Source organism: Pseudorca crassidens, chromosome 7 (genome assembly GCF_039906515.1).
Source record: "Pseudorca crassidens isolate mPseCra1 chromosome 7, mPseCra1.hap1, whole genome shotgun sequence".
Lineage (NCBI taxonomy): Eukaryota > Metazoa > Chordata > Mammalia > Artiodactyla > Delphinidae > Pseudorca > Pseudorca crassidens.
In genome coordinates, this window is record NC_090302.1 from 22,920,054 (window position 1) to 22,946,359 (window position 26,306).

Consider the following 26,306-nt stretch of genomic DNA (forward strand, 5'->3'; position numbering starts at 1 on the left):
CATTCCTTGGAATAGGACTTTAGAAACAATTGGCTATGGTTTGGGAGGGCTTAATAAATGACACCTTTCTTCACCTCTCCCGAGTTCTAAATCAGTTGAATTATAATACAACAGAGAAGTCAGGTGGAGAATCAAGCATGCCCGCATCTCCTGCTTAATGCAGGCTTAGGTGCACAGCAACCTAATACTGAATCTCTAAATTAGATTGACTTGCATCCCCTGGAACAGGCAGTGCTGGACACATGGAGCCTACCTCTGTAAACTACAGACTGGCAGCCCAAGGCCAAAGAAAAGGGGAGAGGGAGGAGATGAGGAAGCCTTCCTCCCCAGGGGCAGGGTGAGAATGGGGGTGTCAGGGGACCAGAGGGTAGCTCTGATGGCTGACACTCCACCCAGAAACTAGAGGCAGCAACAACCAACTTGCAAGGTTAACAGAATAAAGACACATCCACAGTGAATATATTCAGTAAAATCATGTCTTTAAAGATTATTTAATGACATCGTAGATTGGCCAAATAACATATGAAATGAGCCAAAACTCTCTGTGTGTTTACCATCACTGTATAAAACTGTATATATAAAAGTCCAATTTCATAAAATTATGCACTCAGGAAAACAACTGAGAAGAAAAATGTCAAAATATTAACAGTAGTTGTCTATAGGCAGTATATTTACCTGTTTAAATAAATCCATTTCTTCTGCTTTTGAAAAACTATTTATAACGAACATGTATTACTTACTAGGAAGTGAAATATCATTGCTCACCTGGGTACAGATGATTGAAGACATGCCTTTGGGGCATCTGGAGGCATAGCCTGAAGCGGTCGGTCTGAAGTATAAAATCCTTTTGAATCTCAGCTTTTATCTAAATTGTCATGCGAACTTTGTATACTATCCCACGAAACAGCTCTGCTTTAAGAAATAAAATAATGCTTTAGCTGATCATCAGGAAATCGAAGTGAAACAATTCCAATCTTTTTTTTTTTTTTCCCGAATGCCAAATGCTGTTGTACGGAGTCCATCAGGACTGGAGAATTGTCCTGGGTTGAAAGCACCGACCCTACAGACCCTGTTATGCCCTCCAGCTGTCCCTTTCCTCCCTCCTAGTGTCACCTTGCGTCTTCAGGATCCAAACTCACATAAAAATCTGCACGCAGATGACAGTGGTTGTCTCACCACTTGGCAAGCTCCCTGTGGATATTCACTCAGGAGAGGAGCCCTGATGGCTGGCCACAGTGTGACGCAGAGTAGAGCGTTGAGGCTGCAGATGGTGGAAACAACTGACTCCATCACCTTGCTGAGAGGCTAGGGAACGTGGCCTTCCTTTGGCTTGTCGCACCTGGAGGAGGGATGCTGACCCACTGCCCTGTCAGTCCCTCTTACTCTCACTGATCAAAGACATTCTCATAGCAGAAAGGTATTCTCTAACCCATTAATATCATCACATGTAAATGAAAAAATTGCCTCAAAGGACCCATTTTCCACAATCGATTCTTCTCTAGCTCTCAGGGTTCACTTTGTTTTGTGTGTGTGGTTTTTGTCCTGGGCGGAAACAGGCAGCCTATTTGCCTGCTGTTGTTGGTGGAGAGGGTTCAGGCACAGTCAGCTGTGTTGTTTGATAGTGTATTTTGATAATGGTACCTCTGTCAACTTGGCTCACTCATTTTGACCTACACCAATCCAGTTGTATCTGCAAATAAGGCCTCATTGTCTTGATCCTATTTTATAGGCGTTACCTTTCCAGATGAATCTGCAGTGGACTTAGAAAGAAGTTAAGCAATTTTTATTTGCTTGTTTGTGTTTTTCACAGTACTGTTTCTAGCCAAGACTTCTCTCTTTTTAGTCACAATTTCCTTCAAAATATGCATGCTTGGCTTTTAAATGTTGCTCCCAAAGTGGTGATTTCAGGCAGTTATTGTTGGAAGTTTCTAGCAATAAAGATACCAAAGTTTGGGCTATTTGTAGCTAATCGGTAGTAAAAATCTGCATTTTAAGTACTCATCGGCAGCAGGGCGTGATGTAGGACTTTCACTGTGGTCTCAGATTTGGCACTGGGACCTGTGGCTTAAACTAATGAGCGCTGAATATTCCACATTTTAAAGAGCGCCACCAACAACTTTGATGCGTTCCCTCAGAGGAAATGGTTGGATGCTGCGCAGAGCAGGCCCTACACGATCAGCCATTTCCCTCAGCCTCCGCCTAGCACCCTGGTCTCGTTTATCCCGTCAGAGGGCGGAGAAGCGAGGGAAAAACTGAGACCCAGAAACAGAGCAGGCATTGGGGATCTTTGCCTTTGGGGAGAGCAGAGTTCCTACTGGAAGGCTGATCTCTCCTGGCCCTCCTAGAGGACTTTCCCCTTCCAGCAGCTAAGTGAAGGGGAGACCAGCATTCTCTGTACTGGTTGGAAATTTACTTGGGCAGAAGCCTTGATTTGCTCCTGTGCCGACTGAATGGAGACAATGCAAGCCAGAGACAGAGCCAGTGTCTCCGTTTGGGTTCTGCCTGAAGCGGAACTGAGATGAGGATTCGAGTGCAAGTAGCTTGTTTGGGAGGTAAACAAACCTAGTAAACATTGCTAGGAGAGTCAGGATGTGAGCCAGGAAGGGAACCAGCAGTTACAGGAAAGGTAATTTGTGCTTAATCCCAGTAGGAGCCGGGGTGGAATTCAAGCCTTTGAGTGAACACAGCAGAGAGGGATCTGGGGGCATTTATAGACCTACTCTCATCAGTCACTGTTGAGGGCTCTCTCTGGAGCATGGCCTCTAATGCTCTCTCTGGAGAGCATTAATTCTCTGCCGCTCTCACCTCCCCTGCCGGTGAATAGAGTGGTCTCCAAAGGAAGCCCTCAGACAAAGAGATACAGATGCTGGGATATGGGACGGGGCGTTATTGACAGGGTCGGGTGTTGCGGGCAGAAAGAGGCCTCAGAGGAACAGCCTGCCCTGCCAACGTTTGGCAAAGCAAGGGTGCGTGACTTTTCCATAGGGGAAGGAGAACAAGGAAAATAACTGGGCTTGCGTCACTTTATTGCCTGCTAAGCAGACAACTGGCATAGGGAGAAGTTACTGGGTGTACTACTGGAAGTGGGATCTGAACATGGGCCAGAGGTCGTTAGTCCACAAACACAGGAAGTACCAATGACTTTTTCTCTATCACCTTTCACTTTTTCCTCTTTTGAAATTTCCTGTTTCTCCTGTGGTTTCAAGGTATGAGGCCCAGTATCGGAACCTAGGAGGCAGAGGTAGCTGAAGTCCCAGCAGTACAGTTCTGTTCAGAAATTTTGCAGAGTCATCTGTGTTCACCTATTTGATACTTTCCCAAATGTGGGGAAATACTGGAGGGAGTTATCTAATTAGATTGGGAAATTACAGGGAAACATGGTACATACTCTTTTGTAGCACTTGTTGTCTGGGTGATGTCTGTCTACCCTCTGCTTGTTAAGGACAGAGACCACATCTTATTTGACTTTATATCTCCTGAAGGACCTCGAAAATGATATTTATTATAACCTTAGTATTCAGTATTTTAAACTTTAGTATATCAGAGATAGTATTGTGCTTCTATGATTTCTAACTAAAACAAGGATGGCTATGACGTCTTCTTAAAGGAATATCCAGTGAATGCTTGGTTTCTTAAATGATAGGTTATAATAATTTTAGCAAATTCACCCTTTAGACCACTTTCCCAGGGGAGAAATAGAAAGTGCTGAGTAGCATCTTAGGCGTGAATTCTTACCTTTTTTCCCTAAATCTGGTCCAGGAGGCAAACCCCACAGCACCTCTAGAAGAGACCATCCAATGAGTTCAAAAGAGAACGTGCAGGCATCTGAGGTTTTAAATTCATGTCTTCTCTCCATATCACTGTCAGCACTGCCCTTTAACCACTTCTGTAGTGGCATCCTCATAACAGGACAGGTTCAAGTGGTTCTTTTTTTTCCCTCTACCTGGGGCATCATCACCCCCTTCTCGGCTCAGGTGGAGTTGTACAGGTTTTGGTTATAGAGTCATAATTTTCCCTAATCCCCTGATGTAGCTTGTCAGGCTTCACAAATATGATGACTTATTTTCATTCACCGCTTCAAATGAAATATGGGTTTCACTGTCATTGGTTTACCTACTTGATGGATGTATCCTAGCAACACGTTAAAAGTTTCTTTTACGACTAATGGTAGTGAGTAATTGCTACTTGTCAGGTCCCACACTAAGCACTCCCCCTATATGAATTCATTAACCCCTTGCAACAGAAAAGTGTCCTCAGGTTGTTATTATTTCCCGAGTACAGATGAGGAAACTGAGGCACAGAGAACGTAAGTAACTTGACCAGAGTGGCACTGCTGATAGGTCAAGGTGTACTGGATTTCAGATCCAGGCAGTCTGGGCCAAAGTCTAAACTTTTAACCACTGTGTAATACTGCCTCTGTTAGAGGATCCAGTAAGGGCAAGACCCACTGATACATACTCAGCAATGAAGTTCATTGCAGAGACTTGAGGCAGAGAGGGCAGCTGTGAGGAGGACTTGAGTATGTGGATGCCCACGCAGAAGACCAAGCAGAACAGGCACAGGGCTAAGAGGAGGGAACATTTGCGGAATGTCATTTGAGTGGACACTCTCTGAAGCATCTGATAATCCCAAGTGATGATCTTTAGCCCCCATCCCCTTCACCCCCACTCAGTACAGGGAATTGCCTCTCAGATGCCATTTTTTAAAAATTTATTTTATTGAAGTGTAGTTGATTTACAATGTTGTATTAATTTCTGCTGTACAGCGAAGTGATTCAGTTATAGATATCTATACCTTCTTTTCATATTCTTTTCCATTATGGTTTATTACAGGACATGGAATACAGTTCCCTGTGCTATACAGTAGGACCTTGTTGTTTATACCATTTTTATACAATTTAATTACACTGGCCAGCGTCTCCCACCTCGTGTATCTTAACAGATGTCTCCACCAATCCTTGCAGAGACCAAGCCACTGAAGCAGTGGGAGATTGTATCTCCTGTTTGCAACACATCTGCCTCTGTCCTCTTTATTTATCTACTTTTCTGAGCTTTTCAGTTCCTCTAATCCAAGGTCAGCACTCAGCCTCACATCTTTTGTTGAAATGAAAATGTGACTCAAGCAAAGTTACTATTTTTTAGTCCCAGGTACTTCTTGTCCACGTCTCAAAATGTCATACAGTGTAAACTTAAGTTTATAAATGTACATGCCAAACCTCAGTGTAAAACTTGGTCTTCCAACTAAATCCAGTTTATCCTGATCTGGGATACTCAGTGTTCCCCTGCATCATAACATTCCCATTTTTTTATATGCCATTCCATTTCACAAAAGAAAAATATCTCCATTATGACTATTTTAGTATTTTCTTCAGATAAGAAAATCTCACTTTAGCAATCGGCTCCGTGATCCCCAATGCTTAGAAACATCTTTCTTCAAGTACCTTAGGTAATGAACTAGATTCATTTATATATCCAGTGCATATGTAGGGAACACTGTCACTGTTCTAGGTGTAAGCATGTATTTAAATGATAAGAATTGTTTAATTCACTAGAGACTGTATTATAGTAATTTTAAAAATCAGCATGTTTGAATGATGATGGATGTAAATATTACTACAGTCATTGATTGATAATTTAAGTATATACATATAATAAGTCTTCTAATCTATGCAAACTCAACCCTAAATTGTTTGGGGTCTAATTTCAGTTTTTTTAAAAAACATGATACACAGAATCTGTTGCCCTATAATGGAATTAATATAGTCATTCATAGAAACTAAAATACAAAACAAAACAAAGGAAACAAAAGGAAAACAAAATGAACTTCCAAATGTCATTCATTTGGAATGCTAATAAATGTCACAATTAAATGTGGTTTTTGATAAATTTAGGATAATTATAACATACGCAATAAGTTCATGAACTGAGAACCTCCACTCAACCTCCACCCTCTTTGAATCTCCCATGTATCAGTACACTTGATTTGAAATACATCTGGCTTTTTGAAAAATTGTGTTGTTCCTGAATCCCAAATATTTACAATATAATGGTTAGATTCTCTGTGTCTTGTATATTCTAAACTCCAGCTAAACTTTTCCTTCATAGTTACTATTGAAATACCTGGTAAGAAGACATAGTTTCTTTCCTGACAGCTTTGAATCATCAATAATGTGTTTCTCTACCAAATGTCAAACAGATAGCTAGTGGGAAGCAGCCGCATAGCACAGGGAGATCAGCTCGGTGCTTTGTGACCGCCTAGAGGGGCGGGATAGGGAGGGTGGAAGGGAGGGAGACGCAAGAGGGAAGAGATATGGGAACATATGTATATGTATAACTGATTCACTTTGTTATAAAGCGGAAACTAACACACCATTGTAAAGCAATTATACTCCAATAAAGATGTTAAATAATAATAATAATAAATACAAAGGAAAAAAAATAATGTGTTTCTACTTTCTCAGTTATATTTTTACACTTGAATTCTTCTAGTCTATACACCATGTTTCCTAACATTTGGTGCTTTTTTGGAAGAACAGTTTGACCTGTTAAGTGTCCAAAGCAGTTTTTCTGCTGGATAAGTCTAGGCATAGCATTAAATTCTTCCTTTCTATTGTAGCTCATTTCTTCTGTGGTCCATGTCAATCAACAACCATTTTCCCCAAGAACCATACCCATCGTCCTCCTCAATCCTTTGCCCACCTATAGAGGTTGTCCCATTCTGGATGGACTGAGGGTGGTGATCCAGTAGTTGAGATGGATCATTTATATTCTGTCTCCTGGAAATTTGGACTCAGGCACAAAGAGCTCTGAGAGAGGAGAATTTTTTTCCCAGTGTGTAGAGAATAGAGGTAGGACTATACACAGGTAACCAGAGGAATCCCATCAGTGTGAGGAGGGATTTGCATGCGTTTCTCTAAAAATAATTTTTGCTTCTTTTCCTTGTTATGTAAATAAGAGACCAATTCATAGTTTTAGGTGAAACAGAAAAATATAACTATTTTAGTTTTTGTTTTGTACTCTTTTTTTCTATGTGTGAGTACATATATAATTATGTATAAATATGTAGTAAAAGTATGTTTTTAAGTTTTATTTTTAAAGCTTCATATTGAGAATTTCCCCATACAATAAAATTCTGAAATTACCCTTCAAGTTTATCCAATTGAACTTTTAAATATTACCAGTCAGTTGTCGCTACAGAACTTTGCAATTAAAACATTTACCCTCGTGCACACCTCTTTCTCAACATCTCTCAATATTTCCTTTTTATTTAATTCTGTTTCATCTGAAATTTTTGGATTATTCATTTCCATTCCTTGCCTCATCATATTAGCTAGACTTTCCACATAGAAGTGATGGGACAGTCTAGCTTTGTTATTAAATTTAATGAGACTGTTTCAAGCATGTTTTTGCCCATTGGTTTACAGTAGCTCTTTCTGTCATATTAAGTAAGTGCCCCTGTATTCTTTGCCTAAGTCATTTGTAAAACCATAAACTGATACCCAAGTATCATTTGAGGTTACTTTCTCCTTTGACCACTTGATGTGAAGCACATGAACAGACTCCCTAATACCTTTGACTTTATGGGCTGCTACTCGGTCATACTGTATAGACATTTAACATGTTAGCTGAAATCATTTTATAAATTGATTGATAACGATATTAATCATAAATTTGAATTTTTATTTTGTTGTCAATTAGCAGTTTGAGTGACATGTCATTTAGCCCTCTTTCATTGTCATTTGGATTCCCATGACTTCACTTTTTGCTCTCCAGATTTTCTTTATTCCTGGCATGTTTCTAGAATGGATGGTGGAATTTGGCATTATTGGAAGACTGTTTGGTCTTTTGCATGTTTATTCTGTTGTTTTTTTTACAGTCTGGATTAAGTCTGCTACTCATCAACTCCCGTGCACACCATTTCCCAATTTGATGTACTGTTCCAGTGGGTCCACTTCAGAATGTTTTGTGTCTGTGTTTAATAACTAAAGCATGTACGTGGGTGGAGAAATTCTGTGACCATAAATCTGAGATTAAGTTCTTTTCTGACCCTCTGGTTCTTTTCTGATTTGGCTAGACTGTAAAAAATAGCCCAAATGTTACTCAAGCCAACATTGTTTTTTCATTCTAGAATTTCAGTCTAGAAAGCCTGAGTAAATGCTTAAATAAGACATATTAAATGTAATTGATTTGATATCACAATATAAATAGGAAAGCTCAGTTACTGCAGAATACTCTTTCCAGCTGTACTTTTGTCATTGTTTTACTTTTTGCTTGTTTGTTTTTAGTGAATGTTTCTGTTGTATCATCAAGTAGTACGATTAAAAATCCCTAGCACAATGCTTGGTATATAACAGAAGCTCGGTATAGGTTTGGTGAAATAAGTTTAAATATAGCATTTATAAGATTTTTTTCATTTCACGATTGCATAACGAGACTACTGCCACAAAAGTTTTGGCCTAGAATTTATTAGTTTATTCTGCATGTTGGACACATATCTAATGAAAATTAAGGCATTTACTTGTTTATTCTTTCATCCACTTATTTCATAGTTATTTTTTGATCTTCAATGGAATAAAAATATGAGTCAACCTTGCCATTGAGTGTCTTGCTAGCCTGGGATATGGCCAGATATATAAGTGTCAACTCTGTTGGGGTTGGTGTGTAGTGGGGGGCATTGAGGTGGATTTCATACTTGGGAAAGTTTCAATGAGGAGATGAACTTTGATCTGGATTTTGAAGAACTGGTAAAAGTGGAGGTAGACATAGTGGGAGATAAGAAAGAGTTGTTAATTTCCAGGTGGAGCAAACAGAAGGAAAGCATGGTGTGTTTCAAAACCTCTGAATAGAATGGTGTAGGGAGCATATGGTGTAAGAAGTAGGTTGGGGAAGTAGGAGATAGGGATGGGATAAGGGATGTGACTGGAAGCGTTACTTAGGACTAGGTGATAAAAGGGCTTGTAAAGAAATTTATGCTTTATTTTGTAGATGGAGGGAAAATCGTGGAAATTTTAAACATGATTAGATCAGTCTTTCAGAAAGGTAAGTTGGATGGCAGGTCAGACAATGGATTTGAAAGAAGAGCAACTTCAGCTAGAGATGCTTAAAACAACTGGTGTTTTTCAATAATCCAGACAGAACCAATATCCTGTACCTAAACCGAGGCTGGGGCAATACAATCGTGAGACTCCTAGATAGTTCAGAGGTGAAATGTATAGGTCTGGATCGGTTACTGAAGGTGATAGATTAGAAAGGAGGCATCATAAATTACTCCGAGATTGCAGATTTATAAAGTGGGATAGATTATGGTGCCGTCGTTGACCTATTTTAAGAACAGAAGGAAGGAAACCTTATTTGTGCATCGTGAGGATAAATGGAGTTTGAGGGGCATGTGGCACATTCAGGCAGAGGTGTCCACTGGACTGCTGGAACTTCATACTGGGAGTTTGAGTTTATATGGCATACATTTAGCAGTCATTAGTCTATAGGTGAGACTCAAAGTTCTGAGTTCACGTGACGTTTCGTAGGGCAAGAATAGAGGAAGGAGAAAGAGAAAATTCGGAAATGACATAAAAGGACAAAATAGAGGTAAATAAAACCCTGTAAATGTACTACCAAGAGATAGTCAACATTTTGAGGTACATGCTGTTAGTCATACTCATACATACATGCACATACATGTAGTATTGAATACATTTACACACACATGCACACTAATGTAAAAAAAATCATTGTTTTTGGTTACCTACTTTTTACATTTAATATTATTCAGTATTATTATTATAAGGATATTTCATGATTGCCCTTTTATTTATTTATCCAGTAACCTATTGTTGCAATTTTATATTGTTTCCATTTTCTATTTTGCAAATTATTCTAGGATATTCATCCTTTTGATCACTTTTTATGTGTATCCATGGTTATTTCCTTAAGATATTCTTAGATGTAGAATTGTAGTTCAAATCACATGAAATTTTGGGGGCTATGATCACTTTGTCTCACTGTACTCACAAATATTAACAGTCTAGGTGGCGTTTCCAGTAGAAGTAACTGTTTCCCCACATATTTTACAACTTTTACCTTAAAAAAAAGAAAAACTTTGACCATTTGAGAAGTGAAAACATAGTATTTCTATTATTGAACTTTCATTATTTTGGTTGTTAGTGAAGTTAAATGTTTTTCATATTTTCTGACAAATAGAATTCCTTTTTTTTTCTTTGTTTTGTTCAAACATCTATGTTTCTGTTATTTTTCTCATTCTTTTCCTTTAGAGATATATAAAAGTTCTTTATATTTTAAGGACCTTAATACTCTATTTGACAAGCATGATGAATATATTTTCCAGTTTATCCCTTGCTTTCTAATTTTGATTTTTTGAGACAGAGCAGAAACTTTAAGGAATGCAGTACTAATTATGGTTTTGTCTTACTGCCTTGGCTAGAAGTTGCAAAAGGATTTTAAGTAAGAGTGAAAATACTTAGAATTGCTGATTTGCTCCTTATCTAATTGGGAAATATGCTGAGTCTTCACAGTTAAGCATAATTTTACAGTGTTGCTTTGAGATAGATACTCTGTCATATTACTGAGTATCTTTTTATTTCTAATTTTCATTCATAAAAATCTTAATTTTATTGAATGCCTTTTTAGTATCTTGTATTATTATTTTCTTTTAATTGGCACGATTATGTTGTGTTATAGCAAAAGACAATTTTAATCTACTTTTGCATTTGAGAAATGAACCTTATTGAATAAAGGAGAAAGATCTTTTGAATCTTATTTTTTTATTTAGATTCACTTTATTTTTATTTTTTATTGAAATATGGTTGATTTACAATGTTTCAGGTGTACAGCAAAGTGATTCAGTTATATATATATTCTTTTTCAGATTCTTTTCCATTATAGTTTATTACACGATATTGAATATAGTTCCCTGTGCTATACAGTAGGACCTTGTTGTTCACCGATTTTGTATATAGTCGTTTGTATCTGCTAGTCCCAAACTTGTAATTTATTCTTCTCCCCTTTCCACTTTGGTAACCATAAGTTTGTTTTCTATGTCTGTGAGTCTATTTCTGTTTTGTAAATAAGTTCATTTGTATCATTTTTTTAGATTTCATATATAAGTGATATCGTATGATATTTGTCTTTCTCTGTTTTGAATATCATTTGAATTCAGTTTGGGAGTGTTTATTTGGAATTGTGCATTTATGTTTTACCACCAAGGTGTATTTCTGTCTTTCGTTGCCTTTTTGGTTTCCCGGCATTTTCTTTTCTTTTCCAGTCCCTCGCCTCCTGCACATCTCTGTTTTCTTCTTAGCCTGCTCTCTTTCTGTGGCTTTCAGTTCCTGTTTTCATAGACGCTATGGCTTTCTAAATCCTAGTGATGCAAGTACCATTCTATTGCATTGCTTTCTTCTTATTTCAGTATTAAATTGTGTATTCTTCCAAATCTTCAAGTTGATTTTGCAGTTCTTGAGTTGACAGAATATTTTTATGGGCCTGCTTAGACTTTCTGTGTTTTTCCCTCCAGGGACAAGGCTATATCTAGTTTGACCTGCATGGTCCAGTATGGTAGACACTAGCTAGATGTGGCTATTTAAATTTAAATTAATTAAAATTATACACAGTTATGAATTCACTTCCTTAGTTGCAGTAGCTTCCTTTCAGGTGGTCAGTAGCCACATGTGCCTAGAGGCTACTCTATTGAACAGAGCAAATAACATGTCAATTATCACAGAAAGTTCTGTTGGACAGTGCTTATTTAGACCCTCTGTTTCCAGATGCAGTGTGTGGCTTATTTTTAACCCTCTTCACTGATCACTTGGGTAGGTTTTCGATTTGTTTTATCAATAATAATAATAGCAGATGTTATAGCCATGTATTCCAACACTGATTTTACGCACTTGTTGATTGTGTGCTGCAAACACTTTCACTGGACATACCATTTCATTCATGGTTGAGGAAGAAGGAGGACACAAAACTCCTATCTGGCTTCTTTGAAACTTTTTTGCTAAATAAAGATAGAATGTAAGGTACAGATAAAGTTTAGGAATTCACTGTGAAAAACAGAACTAAATCCTAGAAAGCATTTATTATGTGCACTTACCATAGGTAAATAAAACACTGAAATGGTGATGAGAAATGAAGTAAACAAAGGACTGAAAGGAAAACAAAACTGGCTGAGAAGCTAAAGGGAATAAAGAGAAAACTGTGTGAGACAAAGAAGTATTGTAAAAAGAAAAATAAATGCAATGCCAGGATTAATTCTTTTTTTTCTTAAGGTGACAATTTTTAGGCGATTTTTAAGGTACTTTTTTAAAATAGGAAGTATAGTCGATTTACAATGTTGTGTTAGTTTCTGGTATACAACAAAGTGATTCTGGTATATATATATCTATTCTTTTTCAGATTCTCTTCCATTATAGGTCATTACAAGTTGTTGAATATAGTTCCCTGTGCTATACAGTAGGTCCTTGTTGTTTGTCTGTTTTATATATAGTAGTGTGTATATTTTAATCCCAAACTCCTAATTTATCCCTTCCCCCCTCCCCTTTGGTAACCATAAGTTTGTTTTCTATGTCTGTGAGTCTGTTTCTGTTTTATAAATAAATATATTTGTATCATGTTTTTAGATTCCACATATAACTGATATCATATGGTATTTGTCTTTCTCTGTCTCCTTACTTCACTTAGTATCATAATCTCTAGGTCCAGGATTAATTCTTTTTTTTTTTTTTTTTTTTTGCGGTATGTGGGCCTCTCACTGTTGTGGCCTCTCCCGTTGCAGAGCACAGGCTCAGCGGCCATGGCTCACGGGCCCAGCTGCTCTGCGGCATATGACATCCTCCTGGACCGGGGCATGAACCTGCATCCCCTGCAACGGCAGGCGGACTCTCAACCACTGCGCCACCAGGGAAGCCCCCAGGATTAATTCTTAATTGGAAGTAGAAGGGAAGAGAAACACTGTGTAAAACCAGTGATATGGAAGAAAAGCTTGAGACATTTCCACCCAATTCGGAAGGAAGTAGAATGAGATAAAAATGAAAAAAGAATAGAATATGTCCAGAAAATGATGAACCAACAGATGAATATGAATATATAAGAATATGAATATATCCTTTTCCCAGATATACTATTCACAGATATAAAGCAATAAACATTCCTTGAACTAAAGAATATTTGAGTATTCAAATTAAAAGTATTAACTAAATAGCAGATGAAGCTTGATGAAATTTTGGAATTTGAAGAATGAGGAAAATATTACAAGTAGCTTATGGTGTCTTTTTTTAAATTGAAGTATAGTTGATTTACAATGTTGTGTTAATTTCTGCTGTGCAGCAAAGTTATTCAGTTATACATATATATATACATATTCTTTTAAAAATTCTTTTCCGTTATGGTTTATCACAGGATATTGAATATACTTCCCTGTGCTATTCAGTAGGACCTTTTGTTTATCCATTCTGTGTATAAAGGCTTGCATCTGCTAACCCCAAACTTCCAATCCATCCGTCCCCCACCCCTCATTCCCCTTGGCGACCACAAGTCTGTTCTCTATGTCTGTGAGTCTGTTTCTGTTTCATAGATAAGTTCACTTGTGTTGTATTTTAGATTCCACATATACGTGATATCCTGTGGTATTTGTCTTTCTCTTTCTGACTTACTTTGCTTAGTATGATAATCTCTAGGTCCATCCATGTTGCTACAAATGGCATTATTTAATTCTTTTTTATGGCTGAGTAGTATTCCATTGTATGTGTGTGTGTATATATACACACCACATCTTCTTTGTCCATTCATCTATCGATGGACATTTAGATTGTTTCCATGTCTTGGCTGTTGTAGATAGTGCGGCTATGAAGATACAGACGCATGTATCTTTTTGAATTATAGTTTTGTCTGGAAATATGCCCAGGAGTGGGATTGCTTAATCATATGGCAACTCTATTTTTAGTTTTTTGAGGAATATCCATACTGTTTTCCATAGTGGCTGTACCAACTTACATTCCCTGTGGTGTATTCTTTGTACTTAATGTTCCCTAACATGGAAAAAAACATATGTGGAAAACAAGTTGAAACACTGGCATAATTCACTAGTTTTCTGCCTCCTGGAGGAAAGTGGCTCTGATAGAGCCACAATAGGTATCAGTTCACAAAATCATATTTTTTTAAAGATGACTTATGAGTTTCTCTAGTTACTATCCTCAGTCAAAGTTGACGACAGTGGGTAATTGCAGCTAAGGTTGTGCTGAGGTTGGTATTATATCTACATGTAGTTTAATTAATGGAGCCCAAGGGCAAATATTGTCCCCATGTCAGCTTTCTTGTAACCTCTGTTTTTCTTTCAAGATCATTTTTCAAAACAGTTCCCTTGTGGCCTGACTTGGAGGGTGTGGGGAGGGGGATTGCAGTCTTGTGTAATGGTGATGGATCTCGGGTGTTAGAACAATGTTACACAACCCTGCATTTTTATCATTCTAATGACTCTTACTGGACAAGGGGAGCTTACTTCTCTGCCAGATATTTATACAAGCTAATCAGAGGCTTGATACAATACAGATGGTGATAACCTCTTGCTATACAAAGTTCACGTCAAGTTTTTTGTTGGCCACAAAGGGTTTGCCTCATTCAGTATTCTGGACCAAAAAATTCTATTTCTTAAATACCTTTCAAAGGATTGCAGATGATGTAAACTATTTCAGGAACTGTAAGAGGAGAATCAAGAGTTGGTCCTCTACCACATTCCACCAACATTACCACAGCTCTATTTACTTCTTAGATCTGTGGGATGAAAAAATTGTTTTTATTGAATTATGTTCTTATTCAAGTATGATGAAGCACAGAGATTGGGGGAGGGGGGTAGGTTATTTTCAGTAAATCATCCATTCCCCGCTCTATCCTTAAAGTGCATTCCAAACCCAGATCTTGTGTAATTCTTTGCTTGGACTACTAGTCCTGCTATTCTTCTTACTATTTTAAGCTTAATATATTGTCTTGCCAACAGATATAATGGTTCCTGTAAATACTCAGTAGTTCTCTGCAAGAAGAGAAGAAAAATAGAATCATAGCTTAAAGTGTTTTGTACCTAATGAGTAGTACAACCAGAAATCTCTGCAAATCCTAACCTGGATGTCAAGGAATGTTATTGACAGGAGTGAAGATTAATATTCCAAGATGGTATTTGTTTATGTCTAAAGGACAATAAAGGCACAAAAAGAAAACTTTATCTCTTTTTGTGCAAAACTCTACAACATACAGCACACACACACATTCTGTATATTCCCACTGCTCACTTAAGACCAATGTACTCAAGCAACTCTCTCCAGTGTATCCTAGAGTTTATCCACTCTAGATTTCTAGATGTAGAATTGCTGGATCAAATGGTTGGATAGAAAAAAAATTAATGAAGAATTTGATAAGCTGACTCTCAAGCTCAATTGGAAAGGAGAATGTTCAAGGTTAACTACAAACATTTTAAAAGAGAAAATAAAAGGATGTTAGAGTTTCCCTACCAGATATGAAAAAAAAAATACTATGACAGTATAGTAACCAAACTATGTGGCATTGGCCATGAATCAGCAAGTAAGTCAATAAAACAGAATGAAGAGACTTTAACCAGGGAAGAAAATTGCTTATGAAGTTGGATAAAAGTAAAGGGAGTATCTATTTCACATCAAAGAAAAATGTATGGATTTAATAATTTTTAAAAAACAGAAGTGTTAGAGAAAAGACTATGAGAATATTTTAATAGACTTGGGGAGGGGAAGCTTTCTAAAGCAGTATATGAGGAGAGAGAGATAAGGGTGACTCCAAGGTTTTTGGCCTGAGCACTGGCTGCATTATGGGCTGCTGTTTATTGACTAATATTTATTGAGTGTGTACTATTTCCCAAGTGCTGTGCTAAACTTTGAGAATTAAGAATTGAAGAACTAGACAAAAATATCTGCCTTCAAGGAAGTTACATGTGGGGAGGAGACTAGGTTTTTGTCTGAAGTTGTCCTTGCCTTTGTCACCTCGGAATATCTTTGAGCTGTGCTGCAAAGAGGTTGAATCAAGTGACCTCCTTCTCTCTCCCCCCGCCCTTCATCTCTAGCCTTTGCCTCTCCCTCTAAATAAGGTGGGGTTGTCGGAGTTCCAAAAGACTTTATTCTACCTGTTTTCCAAGATATCACAAGGTTCCATCAGTAAGAGAAGCTGTGTTTGTAAAAAAGAACATATTTCACTCTCTGCCGATTAAGATTTTTTTTAAATTCTTCATGTTTCTAATATATTTTTCTAGTTGTCATTTCTATTTTGAGACTCCAATCCACCTGATGAGAGAAAACTCCACCCAGGTACTTCCAAGCAAATTCAAAATCAGAAATTTCTCAAGTGCTTCACTTTTGAAAACGGAGCCACATTCAGGAATGTTTCCCTCTTCCGTTTCTCCCTCTAGTTGAGTCTAAACTTTGGAGCTTCTGCAAAGCTGCAGCAAAGGAGTGGATGTCCACCTCTCAGCTCTGACACTCCCTGCATGTCCATCATCTGGAATTGTCTCAGTTCTCTCATCAGTGGTCATGATGATCATCCTTGGTCATCTGCATATGGGTCTGTCAGCTTTGCCACCCTTGGTGCAGTAATCTCCTGGGGATTCCAGGATTTCTTCATGTTGCTATTGCCTGAGAGAGACGTAGCTCTCATGGTCCATGCTGTCAGCCACTCCCACATCCTTAATATTGCAAAACTCCCTAGGAGTCTTGATATTGCACCAGCTCTCTCTCCTAAGCCTCTCCAGGAATACACAAGACTCATCAGGTCTTCTCCCCTTCAACATCCCACATAGTTATATTCTATTGCCCCATGTCACTGTGACCAGCAGCACTTCTGTGGGACTTACCATTATCCCAAATATCCACATGGAAAGAGGACTCAAGGATCCCTATACCCATCCCTATAAAGGAATGTCAGTCATCGCTCCTACGGTGACTGAGTTGGGGTGTGTGGAGGGATTGGTATAGAGCACAGCGCCTCACAGCAACATCTAAATCTCCTCCCCTAACTCCTCTTTCTCTCCCTCTCCTCAGAGGTTCTTTTTTTAAATTATTTTTTATACAATTTTTAAAGGTTACACTCCATCTACAGTTATTATAAAATATTGGCTACATTCCCCATGTTGTACAATACATCCTTGTAGCCTATTCTTATACCCAGTAGTTTGTACTTCCTACTCCCTCACCCGTATATTGTCCCTCCCCTCTCTCTCCCCACTGGTAAACACTGGTTTGTTCTCTGTATTTATGAGTCTGCTTGTTTTTTGTTATATTCACTAATTTGTTGTACGTTTTAGATTCCGCATAATAAGTGATACCGTACAGTATTTGTCTTTCTCTGTCTGACTTATTTCACTTAGCATAATGCCCTCCAAATCCACCCATGTTACCACAAATGGCAAAATTTCGTTCTTTTTTATGGACGAGTAGTATTCCATTGTGTATATATACCACATCCTCTTTATCCATTCATCTTTTGATGGACACTTAGGTTGCTTCCATATCTTGGCATTTGTAAATAATGCTGCTGTGAACATTGGGGTTCAGGTATCTTTTCAAATTAGTGTTCTTGTTTTCTTCAGATATATACCCAGGAGTGGGATTGCTGGGTCATACTGGTAATGCTATTTTTAGATTTTTGAGCAACCTCCATACTGTTCTTCACAGTGGCCGCACCAATTTATATTCCCACCAACAGTGTACAAACGGTTCCCTTTTCTCCACATCATCACCAGCATTAGTTACTTCTGTTCTTTTTGACGATAGCCATTCAGAGGTTCTTTTCTTGTCTGGAGTGAGGAAATATCTTACACGTACCAAATATTCACCCCAGATCTTCTTGTCATTCATCAAGAGGGCGGCTTTTTAAGCTTTAAGAGCCATTAGTATCTCACGTTATTCTGCCACATACACCTGCCCTCTTCCTGTCTTCAGTACGGTCCTTCCACACTGTTTGTTTTCCTTTATTTCACTTGGTTTTCGAGAAGAAGTGGAATGAAGTGTTTGAATACCTTTTCTCAAATTGCTGGCTTTCCAGATGTTTTCCAGAGTAAATTTTAGTTTAATTTAATTGTCTTTAAATTCGGATTTAACAGCTTTATCTTTAGCTCACAAACTCTGAAACTAATTGGCAGGAATTATTGAATTAGAATAAATACCTATTAATTATATACTAATGAAATATGCTTTCTACAGACATGAATCTTATGAGAATCTGGGTCTTATAGCTGAGGCTGTCCTCTAACATGAATTGAGGCAAAGTTATTTTTAAAATCATAATATCTCCTTTTAACTTTAACAGAATGTAGGTTATAATGTTGCTCTTCTTCTGAATGTAGTATTTCTTGAATCATTGCTTAAGAAACATTGGATTCCTGCTAAGAACTTGCGAGAAAATATACCCTGGTGCCTCTTTACCTTTCCTAACCATTTCTAATGAAAAGCAACAACGGCAAATTTATTTATAAGCCAGACTCACCATTGGATCTCTTGTGCCTTTACAGTATGACGTTACAAAGCATCAGTGGCAATGAATATACACTTTAAAAAAAAAAAAAGGTTTCACCTTTTTCCTTTTATCTGTAGAGAAGGAACAGCATATAACATTGTAAAGGATAACTCACTTGTCCTAAAACAGTAAAGCCCAGTTGTCACATTGAATGAATCAGTATTTTCTCATGAAGATAGGATACCACCAAAAAAACAGCTGATTTGGTGCTAATACTGGGTGGTCCAAAAAAGATGAAGTGTTGAATCAATTCTCCAATTTTGGAGGAGCAGTGGAAAAACAAATAGAGGAGGCAAGTGAGTCATTATTAACTCTGGAAAAGACACGTTCTGTTAAATTTTCTTCTCGTCCAGCTTTTAGTGTATGATCATGAAGTGGTTCAGCTAGGTAGGTAAGTGGGTAGCTAGGTAAATATGATAGGAAGTAGGTACATAAGACTCAGATTTGGTCCATATTTTGAGCCTGAAAATCAATAGAAATAGTTTAACAATAATTGATAATATTAATACAAATTCATTCCATAAACTTCTTTGTGTGTGTGGCTGTGCTGGGTCTTCGTTGCGGCACGTGGGCTCTTCACTGCGGTGCGCAGGCTTCTCTAGTTGTGGTGTGCGGGCTTAGTTGCCTCGCAGCATGTGGGATCTTCGTTCCCTGACCAGGGATTGAACCTGCATCCCCTGCATTGGAAGGTGGATTCTTTACACTAGACCGCCAGGGAAGTCCCCATAAACATTTGTTCCTCTCAGTTAGCAAGCTCTATGGCAATGATGATGATGATACATTTTAAACGCTTTTGAGGTTTATTGTGGTTCTTTGAGAAGACCATTGTAGGCTCTCATCTGTGCCCGTTTGTGTTTTCCCTTCACTGATCAGTGTTCCATTCCTCGCTCTTGTGAAATGTTAATGATCTTCACCAGCACTCCCTTACCTAATAAGGGAGGCTCAGAGTAGGCCAACACAATACGTACTCATACTAACTTGCCCTATTTCATTACAGCAAATTCTTCGTCATTCTAGAGAAAACTCAACAAAAGTTATATTTCTCATTACGGATGGATATTCCAACGGGGGAGATCCAAGACCCATTGCAGCATCACTGCGAGATTTTGGAGTGGAAATCTTCACTTTTGGCATATGGCAAGGAAACATTCGAGAACTGAATGACATGGCTTCCACCCCAAAGGAGGAGCACTGCTACCTGCTCCACAGTTTTGAAGAATTTGAGGCTTTAGCCCGCCGAGCGTTGCATGAAGGTAATGGAAACCTACTGGCATCACGCAGTGCCTTTAAACAGGGTTTACTTCCTGCTTATTTCTTGAAACCCACTGTGGGGATAATACCAAGCCCTATGAGGTCTTCGCTGAGCGTGATGCCCATGTGTTCTTCGTGTATTATGAGCTGCGTTGAACTTCATGAGTAGAGATGACATTCTGGCCTTGCAACAGAAGTATTTGTTTTGTTTTGTTTTTTAATAACTGTGATACATTTTCACTAAAATATCCATATGCTCCCACCTGGAACCATTAGAATCAGTGGAATGAACGAGGTGTGTTTTGAGGCCACACACGGAGTCAGAAGGCTTGACTTACATCTCATCTTCAGTTATCTGGAAGGATGAAGTAAACATTCAGAGACGTGCTTAGTGAATCTAACCAGAGTGTTTCCAGAAATATACATGAAGATTCTAGGGACAATAAATACTCAACACATACTTCTTGACCCGACAGTTTGAATATAGATATGCTTATGGATAAATTGAAGAGCAGTGACAGCGACAGGGAGTAGCATCAGTAAATCCATTCATTAGAGTTCTTTGTACACCATTTATAAGGATGTTTAGTTGGGTGACTTAAGTCAGATGAACTTCCAAGTGTAGTATGGGCATGTATCTTGCAGTGATCCAGGAGAGAAAGTGCAGATTGGGAGGAGGAGATGGGGATCTAGCCTCAGACCAACGCCATGGAGCAAATTAGGCTTGATCTTTGCAGGTGTCCACATGAAAGATTCAGTTTGATGGGCAAATCATGGCAACATGAGGTTTCCTCACAATTAGTGATGTTCAAAATAAGTGGGTCAGCCTTACTGTAGTTCCAACAGAAGAGTTTAGAGCAGCATCTCAGGCTGCCTATGGATACAGCAAAAATTCCCAATTGGTCACCTACTAACTGGGTGGCTTTGGGAAAATTATTTAACTTTTGCACTCCCTAGATTTCTTGTTAATAGAGTAGGGTACAAGAATAGTACCTACTTCATAGGTTTATTCCAAGGATTAAATGGATTAATACATATAAAGTAATTAGAAAAGTCACTGAGGGCTTATTATACTAAGCTCTCAATAACTGTCCATTGGCTATTACCTTAGCCAATTTATCTAACATCTATGAGCTTCAGTTTCCTCTACTTTTAAAATAGAGATATTATAACATGTACCAAATAGCTTTGTCAGGAGGATTAAATAAAATATTTAAATTTCACCAGCACAGTGTTTGGCATATGACAGAAGTTCAGTAACTGGGGCTTTTTTTGTTTCTCCCTTTCTCTGGGAAAAGTGATATATATGCTGAGTAGGAAGACAGAGTGGCTGTTGCACTAGATGGGATTATGAAATTGTGGGTGTTATTAGCTGTGTCATAGAGGACTCATTTCCAGTCCTACCAACCTTCTGTTTTGTAGGATGGGGGCCTTCTGCCCAATGCAAGTTGAGTCAGAAACTGGATGGGACAGAGTCTTCAAGGAAAGGATTTTGGTTACCCTATCACAACAGAGTTTTGAAAGGCATCACTTTTATTACAAAATACTAAAATCTAAAATGTGTAATACTCTAATCAAGTTTCCAGGTTCCGTAAGAAAAAATTCTGTTTTTACTGAAAAGAAACGATGGGGGCAAAGGAAGTGAACCTCATTTCTCCTGCCTCCATGTTCTCTGAAGCAACTTTCTTTTTTATATATGTAGTTTTTTAATTTTTATACAATTTTTAAAGTTACTTCCAATTTACAGTTATTACAAAATATTGCCTATGTTCCCTGTGTTGTACAATACATCCTTGAGCCCATCTTATACCCAAGAGTTTGTACCTTCCACTCCCCCACCCCCACACTGCCCCTCCCCTCACTGGTAACCACTAGTTTGTTCTCTCTATCTGTGGTCTGCTGAAACTACTTTCAATTTGGATGGATCCACTTTTGGTCTCAAGGCTGTCCATGTTTGTGGCCAGTCTCAATAGATGTAGATTCCAGAATAATAGCTTTCCACATATGCAGCTTGTTCACTTATCTCTCTCCCCGACCTAAATGCCAGTGCACCAGTCTTAAAGCTACGTTTTTCTTGCTCCCTCAACTGCCAAATAAACCTGTGTCTCAGAGCTAAGTCCAAGATGCCCATGTTGCAGACCTTGTACCCACACCATAGTCTATTAGATGGGGCTTTAGGGTACTTGGTTGTACAAGTCTCTTTCTCTTAGGGCAGGGGTCTTCCCTTTACGTTGTCCCTGTCCATTGTTCAGGGTCTTAATGCATAGAGACAGATGTTCCATAACTGAGGCCATCACCAATCTCCTTTCTGGGTATTCAATGGCAGTTCATGTGTCTTGCTGAAACTCACTCATTTGAGTTTCTACCGTGGACCTATCACTGTATCTGGGCCTAGCACTGTGGACCTAGTGCTGGAATTTAGGCTAAGGCTTTGGTACTTTCTCAGCAGGTAAATGGAACTTACTGTGTGCCTGATTGTAGGCCATCCGTTCCTGATAAGTCATAGTCAACCTTACCCTGCCCCGTTAAGTCACTTTCAGAACAGGACAGCTCTGCCTGTGTTGTTGAATTCCCAGCATGGCTCACTTCAGAGCATGGCTCAAATAATCCGTATGGTCTCCTTTTACACAACAAGTGAACATTTATTTAAAATTGAGAGAGAAACCAGATCTTGGTTCTATTCTTCAACTTGTGTGGTACCATTGTTTCAGTTTTTAATCGACTAATTATAGAAGTAATGGTATTTATTCTTAAATCAGTAATCACCATCAGCACCCTTTGACAGCAGTCAGGATTGCAGCTTTATTTATTTATCTGAACAAGGATTCTGGAAATCTGGTTACTGCTGCCTGACCTCATGCTGGTGTGGAAGCCTGGGGACTGACCTGGAGAACCGACTGCATTACTTCCTGCTGCATCTGGAGGTTCCTCGCTGAAACTACTTAATTTCTGCCTGACCCTGCCTGGCCTTGAGAACTTAGGATGAGGTCCAAGACTGAAATAGCTTAACCAGCTGAATCAAATTCCCAGTCTGTGGTCCTGCAAATCACACACCTTCATATTTGGATGGGAGTGGGGGAGCAGTTGGGAATTTGATGGAAATGAAAAGATATTTTCTCTGTCTTGAGCTTCAGTTGTGGTAACGAGAGAATGTAACATTCAACTGCTCATTCATTTTTTTTTTATGACCGCCCTGTCATATGTGCTTGGTAGATCTGCCTTCTGGGAGTTTTATTCAAGAGGATATGTCCCATTGCTCGTATCTGTGTGAAGCCGGCAAAGACTGCTGTGACCAGATGGCAAGCTGCAAGTGTGGGACACACACGGGTCATTTTGAGTGCATCTGTGAGAAGGGGTATTACGGGAAGGGTCTACAGTACGAATGCACAGGTGAGTGCCCAGTCTGTGTGTAACTGTGTCGGTTGTCTTTTCCTGTGTAGGAATCTGTCCACATACTACATGGGTAAACACTAAGTGTTTGGTACTGCTCATGAGTCTGTGGATCGGTTGGGCAGCACTTTTGGTCTCAGCTGTGTTGGCTCAAGCATTTGTCGTTGGCTGTGAGTAGGGTTGGCTGCCCCGCTGATCTTACTTGAGTTTTCTCACCTGTTTGGGGATCAGCTAGCTGGAGGCTGGTCTAAAAGGGCTTGTCTAAGACTACTAGGCTGTCCTTTATATGGCCTCTCAGACCCCATGAAGTAAACCCAGGCTTGTTTACATGGTAGGGGCAGAGCTCCAAGAGGAAGAATGGCCTCTTGAAGCCTAGGTTCAGATCCGGAAAGGGAGAAGATTTGGGAACTTTTATTTGTAATCCGTCAATAGCCAAATCGCCAAAATATACCTCAGCCTCTGTGAGATATTGCAGCCCGTGGGATTCTGGTCCTCAGGCCACATGTAACTTGTAGGATTGTCACCAAAAAATGTAACTGATGGTCTTTTAGCTCTTCATAAGTCTCCACGAAGGGACATTAGAAAGCTCTAAAAGTGACATCACTTCAAAATGGAATTCACTTCTTCGACACTTATAATTTTATCTCCTCTAGGTTTTCTTACCACAGGATCTTCATGTTTTTAATACTGTATTAGAAAGACAAGAAGAACAACTTAGGATTCTTGGGTTCTAAATTATATTTTAGCTGTGATACAAAAATAAATTATGTTTCAGGAAATATCAGATATACAGAAGTACTGTATGGTTTTGCTGTGATAGCATTTGGTTTGCTCTGTTTTACTTAAAAGGTAACACGGTTTTTAGAACTAACAACTCTTCCATGGTTTGCTGTTTGGGAAAAATGTATTCCCATGGAAATTAATACCCACCAGGAGAATTTGGGGGCAGTAGGTTTACTTTATACTGGCCGGTGTGGTCTTTCACTGCTCGTTTCACGTGAACATTATTTCATTCTGCTGTTGGGAAGGTAGGTGGGTCTGCTCTATAACACAGAAACGTGGTTCTCCCAGGGGCGAACCTTCCAGGTCTTTGACCTGACCTGCTTTCTCTCTTTTCTTCTCCTCGTGGGACATTTCTTCTCAGTTTCTTCTTTTACTCACTTTTACTTTGTTTTTTAAATTGAAGTATAGTTGATTTATGGTGTTGAGTTCGTTTCTGCTGTACAGCAGAGTGATTCAGTTATAATATATATACATTCTTTTTTTTATGTTCTTTTCCACTGTGGTTTATCCCAGGATATTGACTATAGTTTCCTGTGCTCTACGGTAGGACCTTGTTGGTCCATGCTGTATATAATCGTTGGCGTCTGCTAGTCCCAGCCTCTGACACTTGCTTTCATTCGTGTTGCTCCCTCATCTCCCTTCCCTCGATTTCTCCTCCCCCCACCACTGGCCCTGATCCCAGCTGGCGGACATCCTTCCCGGGTCCGAGCGTCCATGCTCGCCCAGCAGAATCATTCCTTTCTTGGCCCTGCTCCCACTCCATCAAGCAGGATTTCTCATTTAAGCAGAAAAAAGGGAGGGTGGGATCTGCCCAACTGCCTCTGAGTTGGCAAGATGCCTCCCCTTGAATCTTCCCACACTTTCATGAACAGCCCAGCTTGGCACTCTCCCCGACGCCCCCTCCTTCCCTCTCCCGTCCAAGCCCACCGAACACAGGCAGAAGCTCTCGTTTTCTTTGCTGCATGCTGTAGTCAGCATGTCTGCTTTCCGTGTGGTCCTAGACTGAGCTCGCTGCCAACAAGCCACTGCCGTGTGGCTGCCCAACAGCTCAGCCATGCTGTACCCGGCCTCTGCCGCTCCCGGGCACTGTAATCTTGCATCCCCGGGGATAAGCTGCAGGAAGAGAGGGGGGCAGTTCGCAAACCCACTGCCCCCAGTTACCCAAGTCGCTGTGGCTGCTACCAGTCGTGCATTGCAGGCAGAGAGGCACAGCCATCCATCTGTAAAATGTACACAGTTGGGTGGGCCTGTCAGTGGAGCTGCAGTAGAGGGGACAACAGCACTTTGGCTGCTGGTTCTAGGCAAGAACACCAAGCACAAAAGGAATCGTTTTTCCATCCCTTCTCTTAAATTAGTAAGCCTTCCTTACGTGCAGGATTGCAGTTAGGTCCAGTTCATTTATATAACTGTTTTTTGGTTTGTTTTTTTTTTTTTTTGGCTGTGCCACGCAGCTTGTGGGATCTTAGTTCCCCGAGCAGGGATCCAACCTGCACTCCCTGCAGTGGAAGCACAGAGTCTTAACCACTGGACTGCCAGAAAGTCCCTGATATAAATGTTGATATCGTCATCTTCAATATTTGTTTCTCAGGGGTTAGAGAAAGTGGTGTTGGAACTCTGAGCTGTGATTTTCACACTTTCGGGAGGCAGTGTTCATCACTGGCTTCTCCTTCATGGTACCAGCTAAGAGAAAATAAATAAATTATAGCCTTCTGATGACATGAAAGACTCATTACTAGACTCGTATCTTTTGGAATGGCAGAAAGAAATATTTGCTCTAAATCATCCAATACTGAAAACCCAGCAGCTGTGAGCCCCTTTTCAAATCTATTTAGCTGACAAATGTTCCTGAGCACTTTCTCTGTGCCAGTGGTTCAGTAGTTCAATGTGCAGGTAGGTGTTCAGTGGTGAACAGACAGACATGGTGCCTACCTTCTTAGAACTTACAATCTGACTACACAAATCAATTTGTAATCACAAACTGTGAAGTGCAGTATGAAGAAGGGACTGCCGAGAAGTTTAGACTCATATTGTACTCTCTAAACCGAGATCTGCAGGATGACTAGAAGATAGTTACTTTATTCCTTCAGGAGAGGATGTTACCTTTCATTAAGAAGAGTTGGCATTCTGGGTATTTATCCTCATTGTGGAAACAATGCCTTTCCGAAGCAAATCATTTCTCTTTAGAGCCAAAAGAAACCTTAGGGAGTATCTGCTCTAAACCCTTCATTCTACAAGAGGAAATTGAGGTCTCAGGGAAAGACGAGTATTTTGCTCAAGATGGCATATCCCGCCATCAATCAGCAGGACCGGGAAGGGACCCGGGACACTCTTCTCTAAATCCTGTTTTCA

General features: G+C 39.4%; 1 protein-coding gene across 1 annotated transcript in view; it reads left to right on the forward strand.

Moving 5' to 3' along the window:
• Positions 1–26,306, forward strand: part of SVEP1 (sushi, von Willebrand factor type A, EGF and pentraxin domain containing 1) — a 185,630-nt gene that overhangs the window by 12,387 nt on the left and 146,937 nt on the right. The window contains exons 3-4 of the mRNA XM_067743688.1: positions 19,531–19,786; positions 22,998–23,174. Of these exons, the coding sequence (XP_067599789.1) occupies positions 19,531–19,786; positions 22,998–23,174 (433 nt within the window). The remainder of the gene's footprint in view (positions 1–19,530; positions 19,787–22,997; positions 23,175–26,306) is intronic.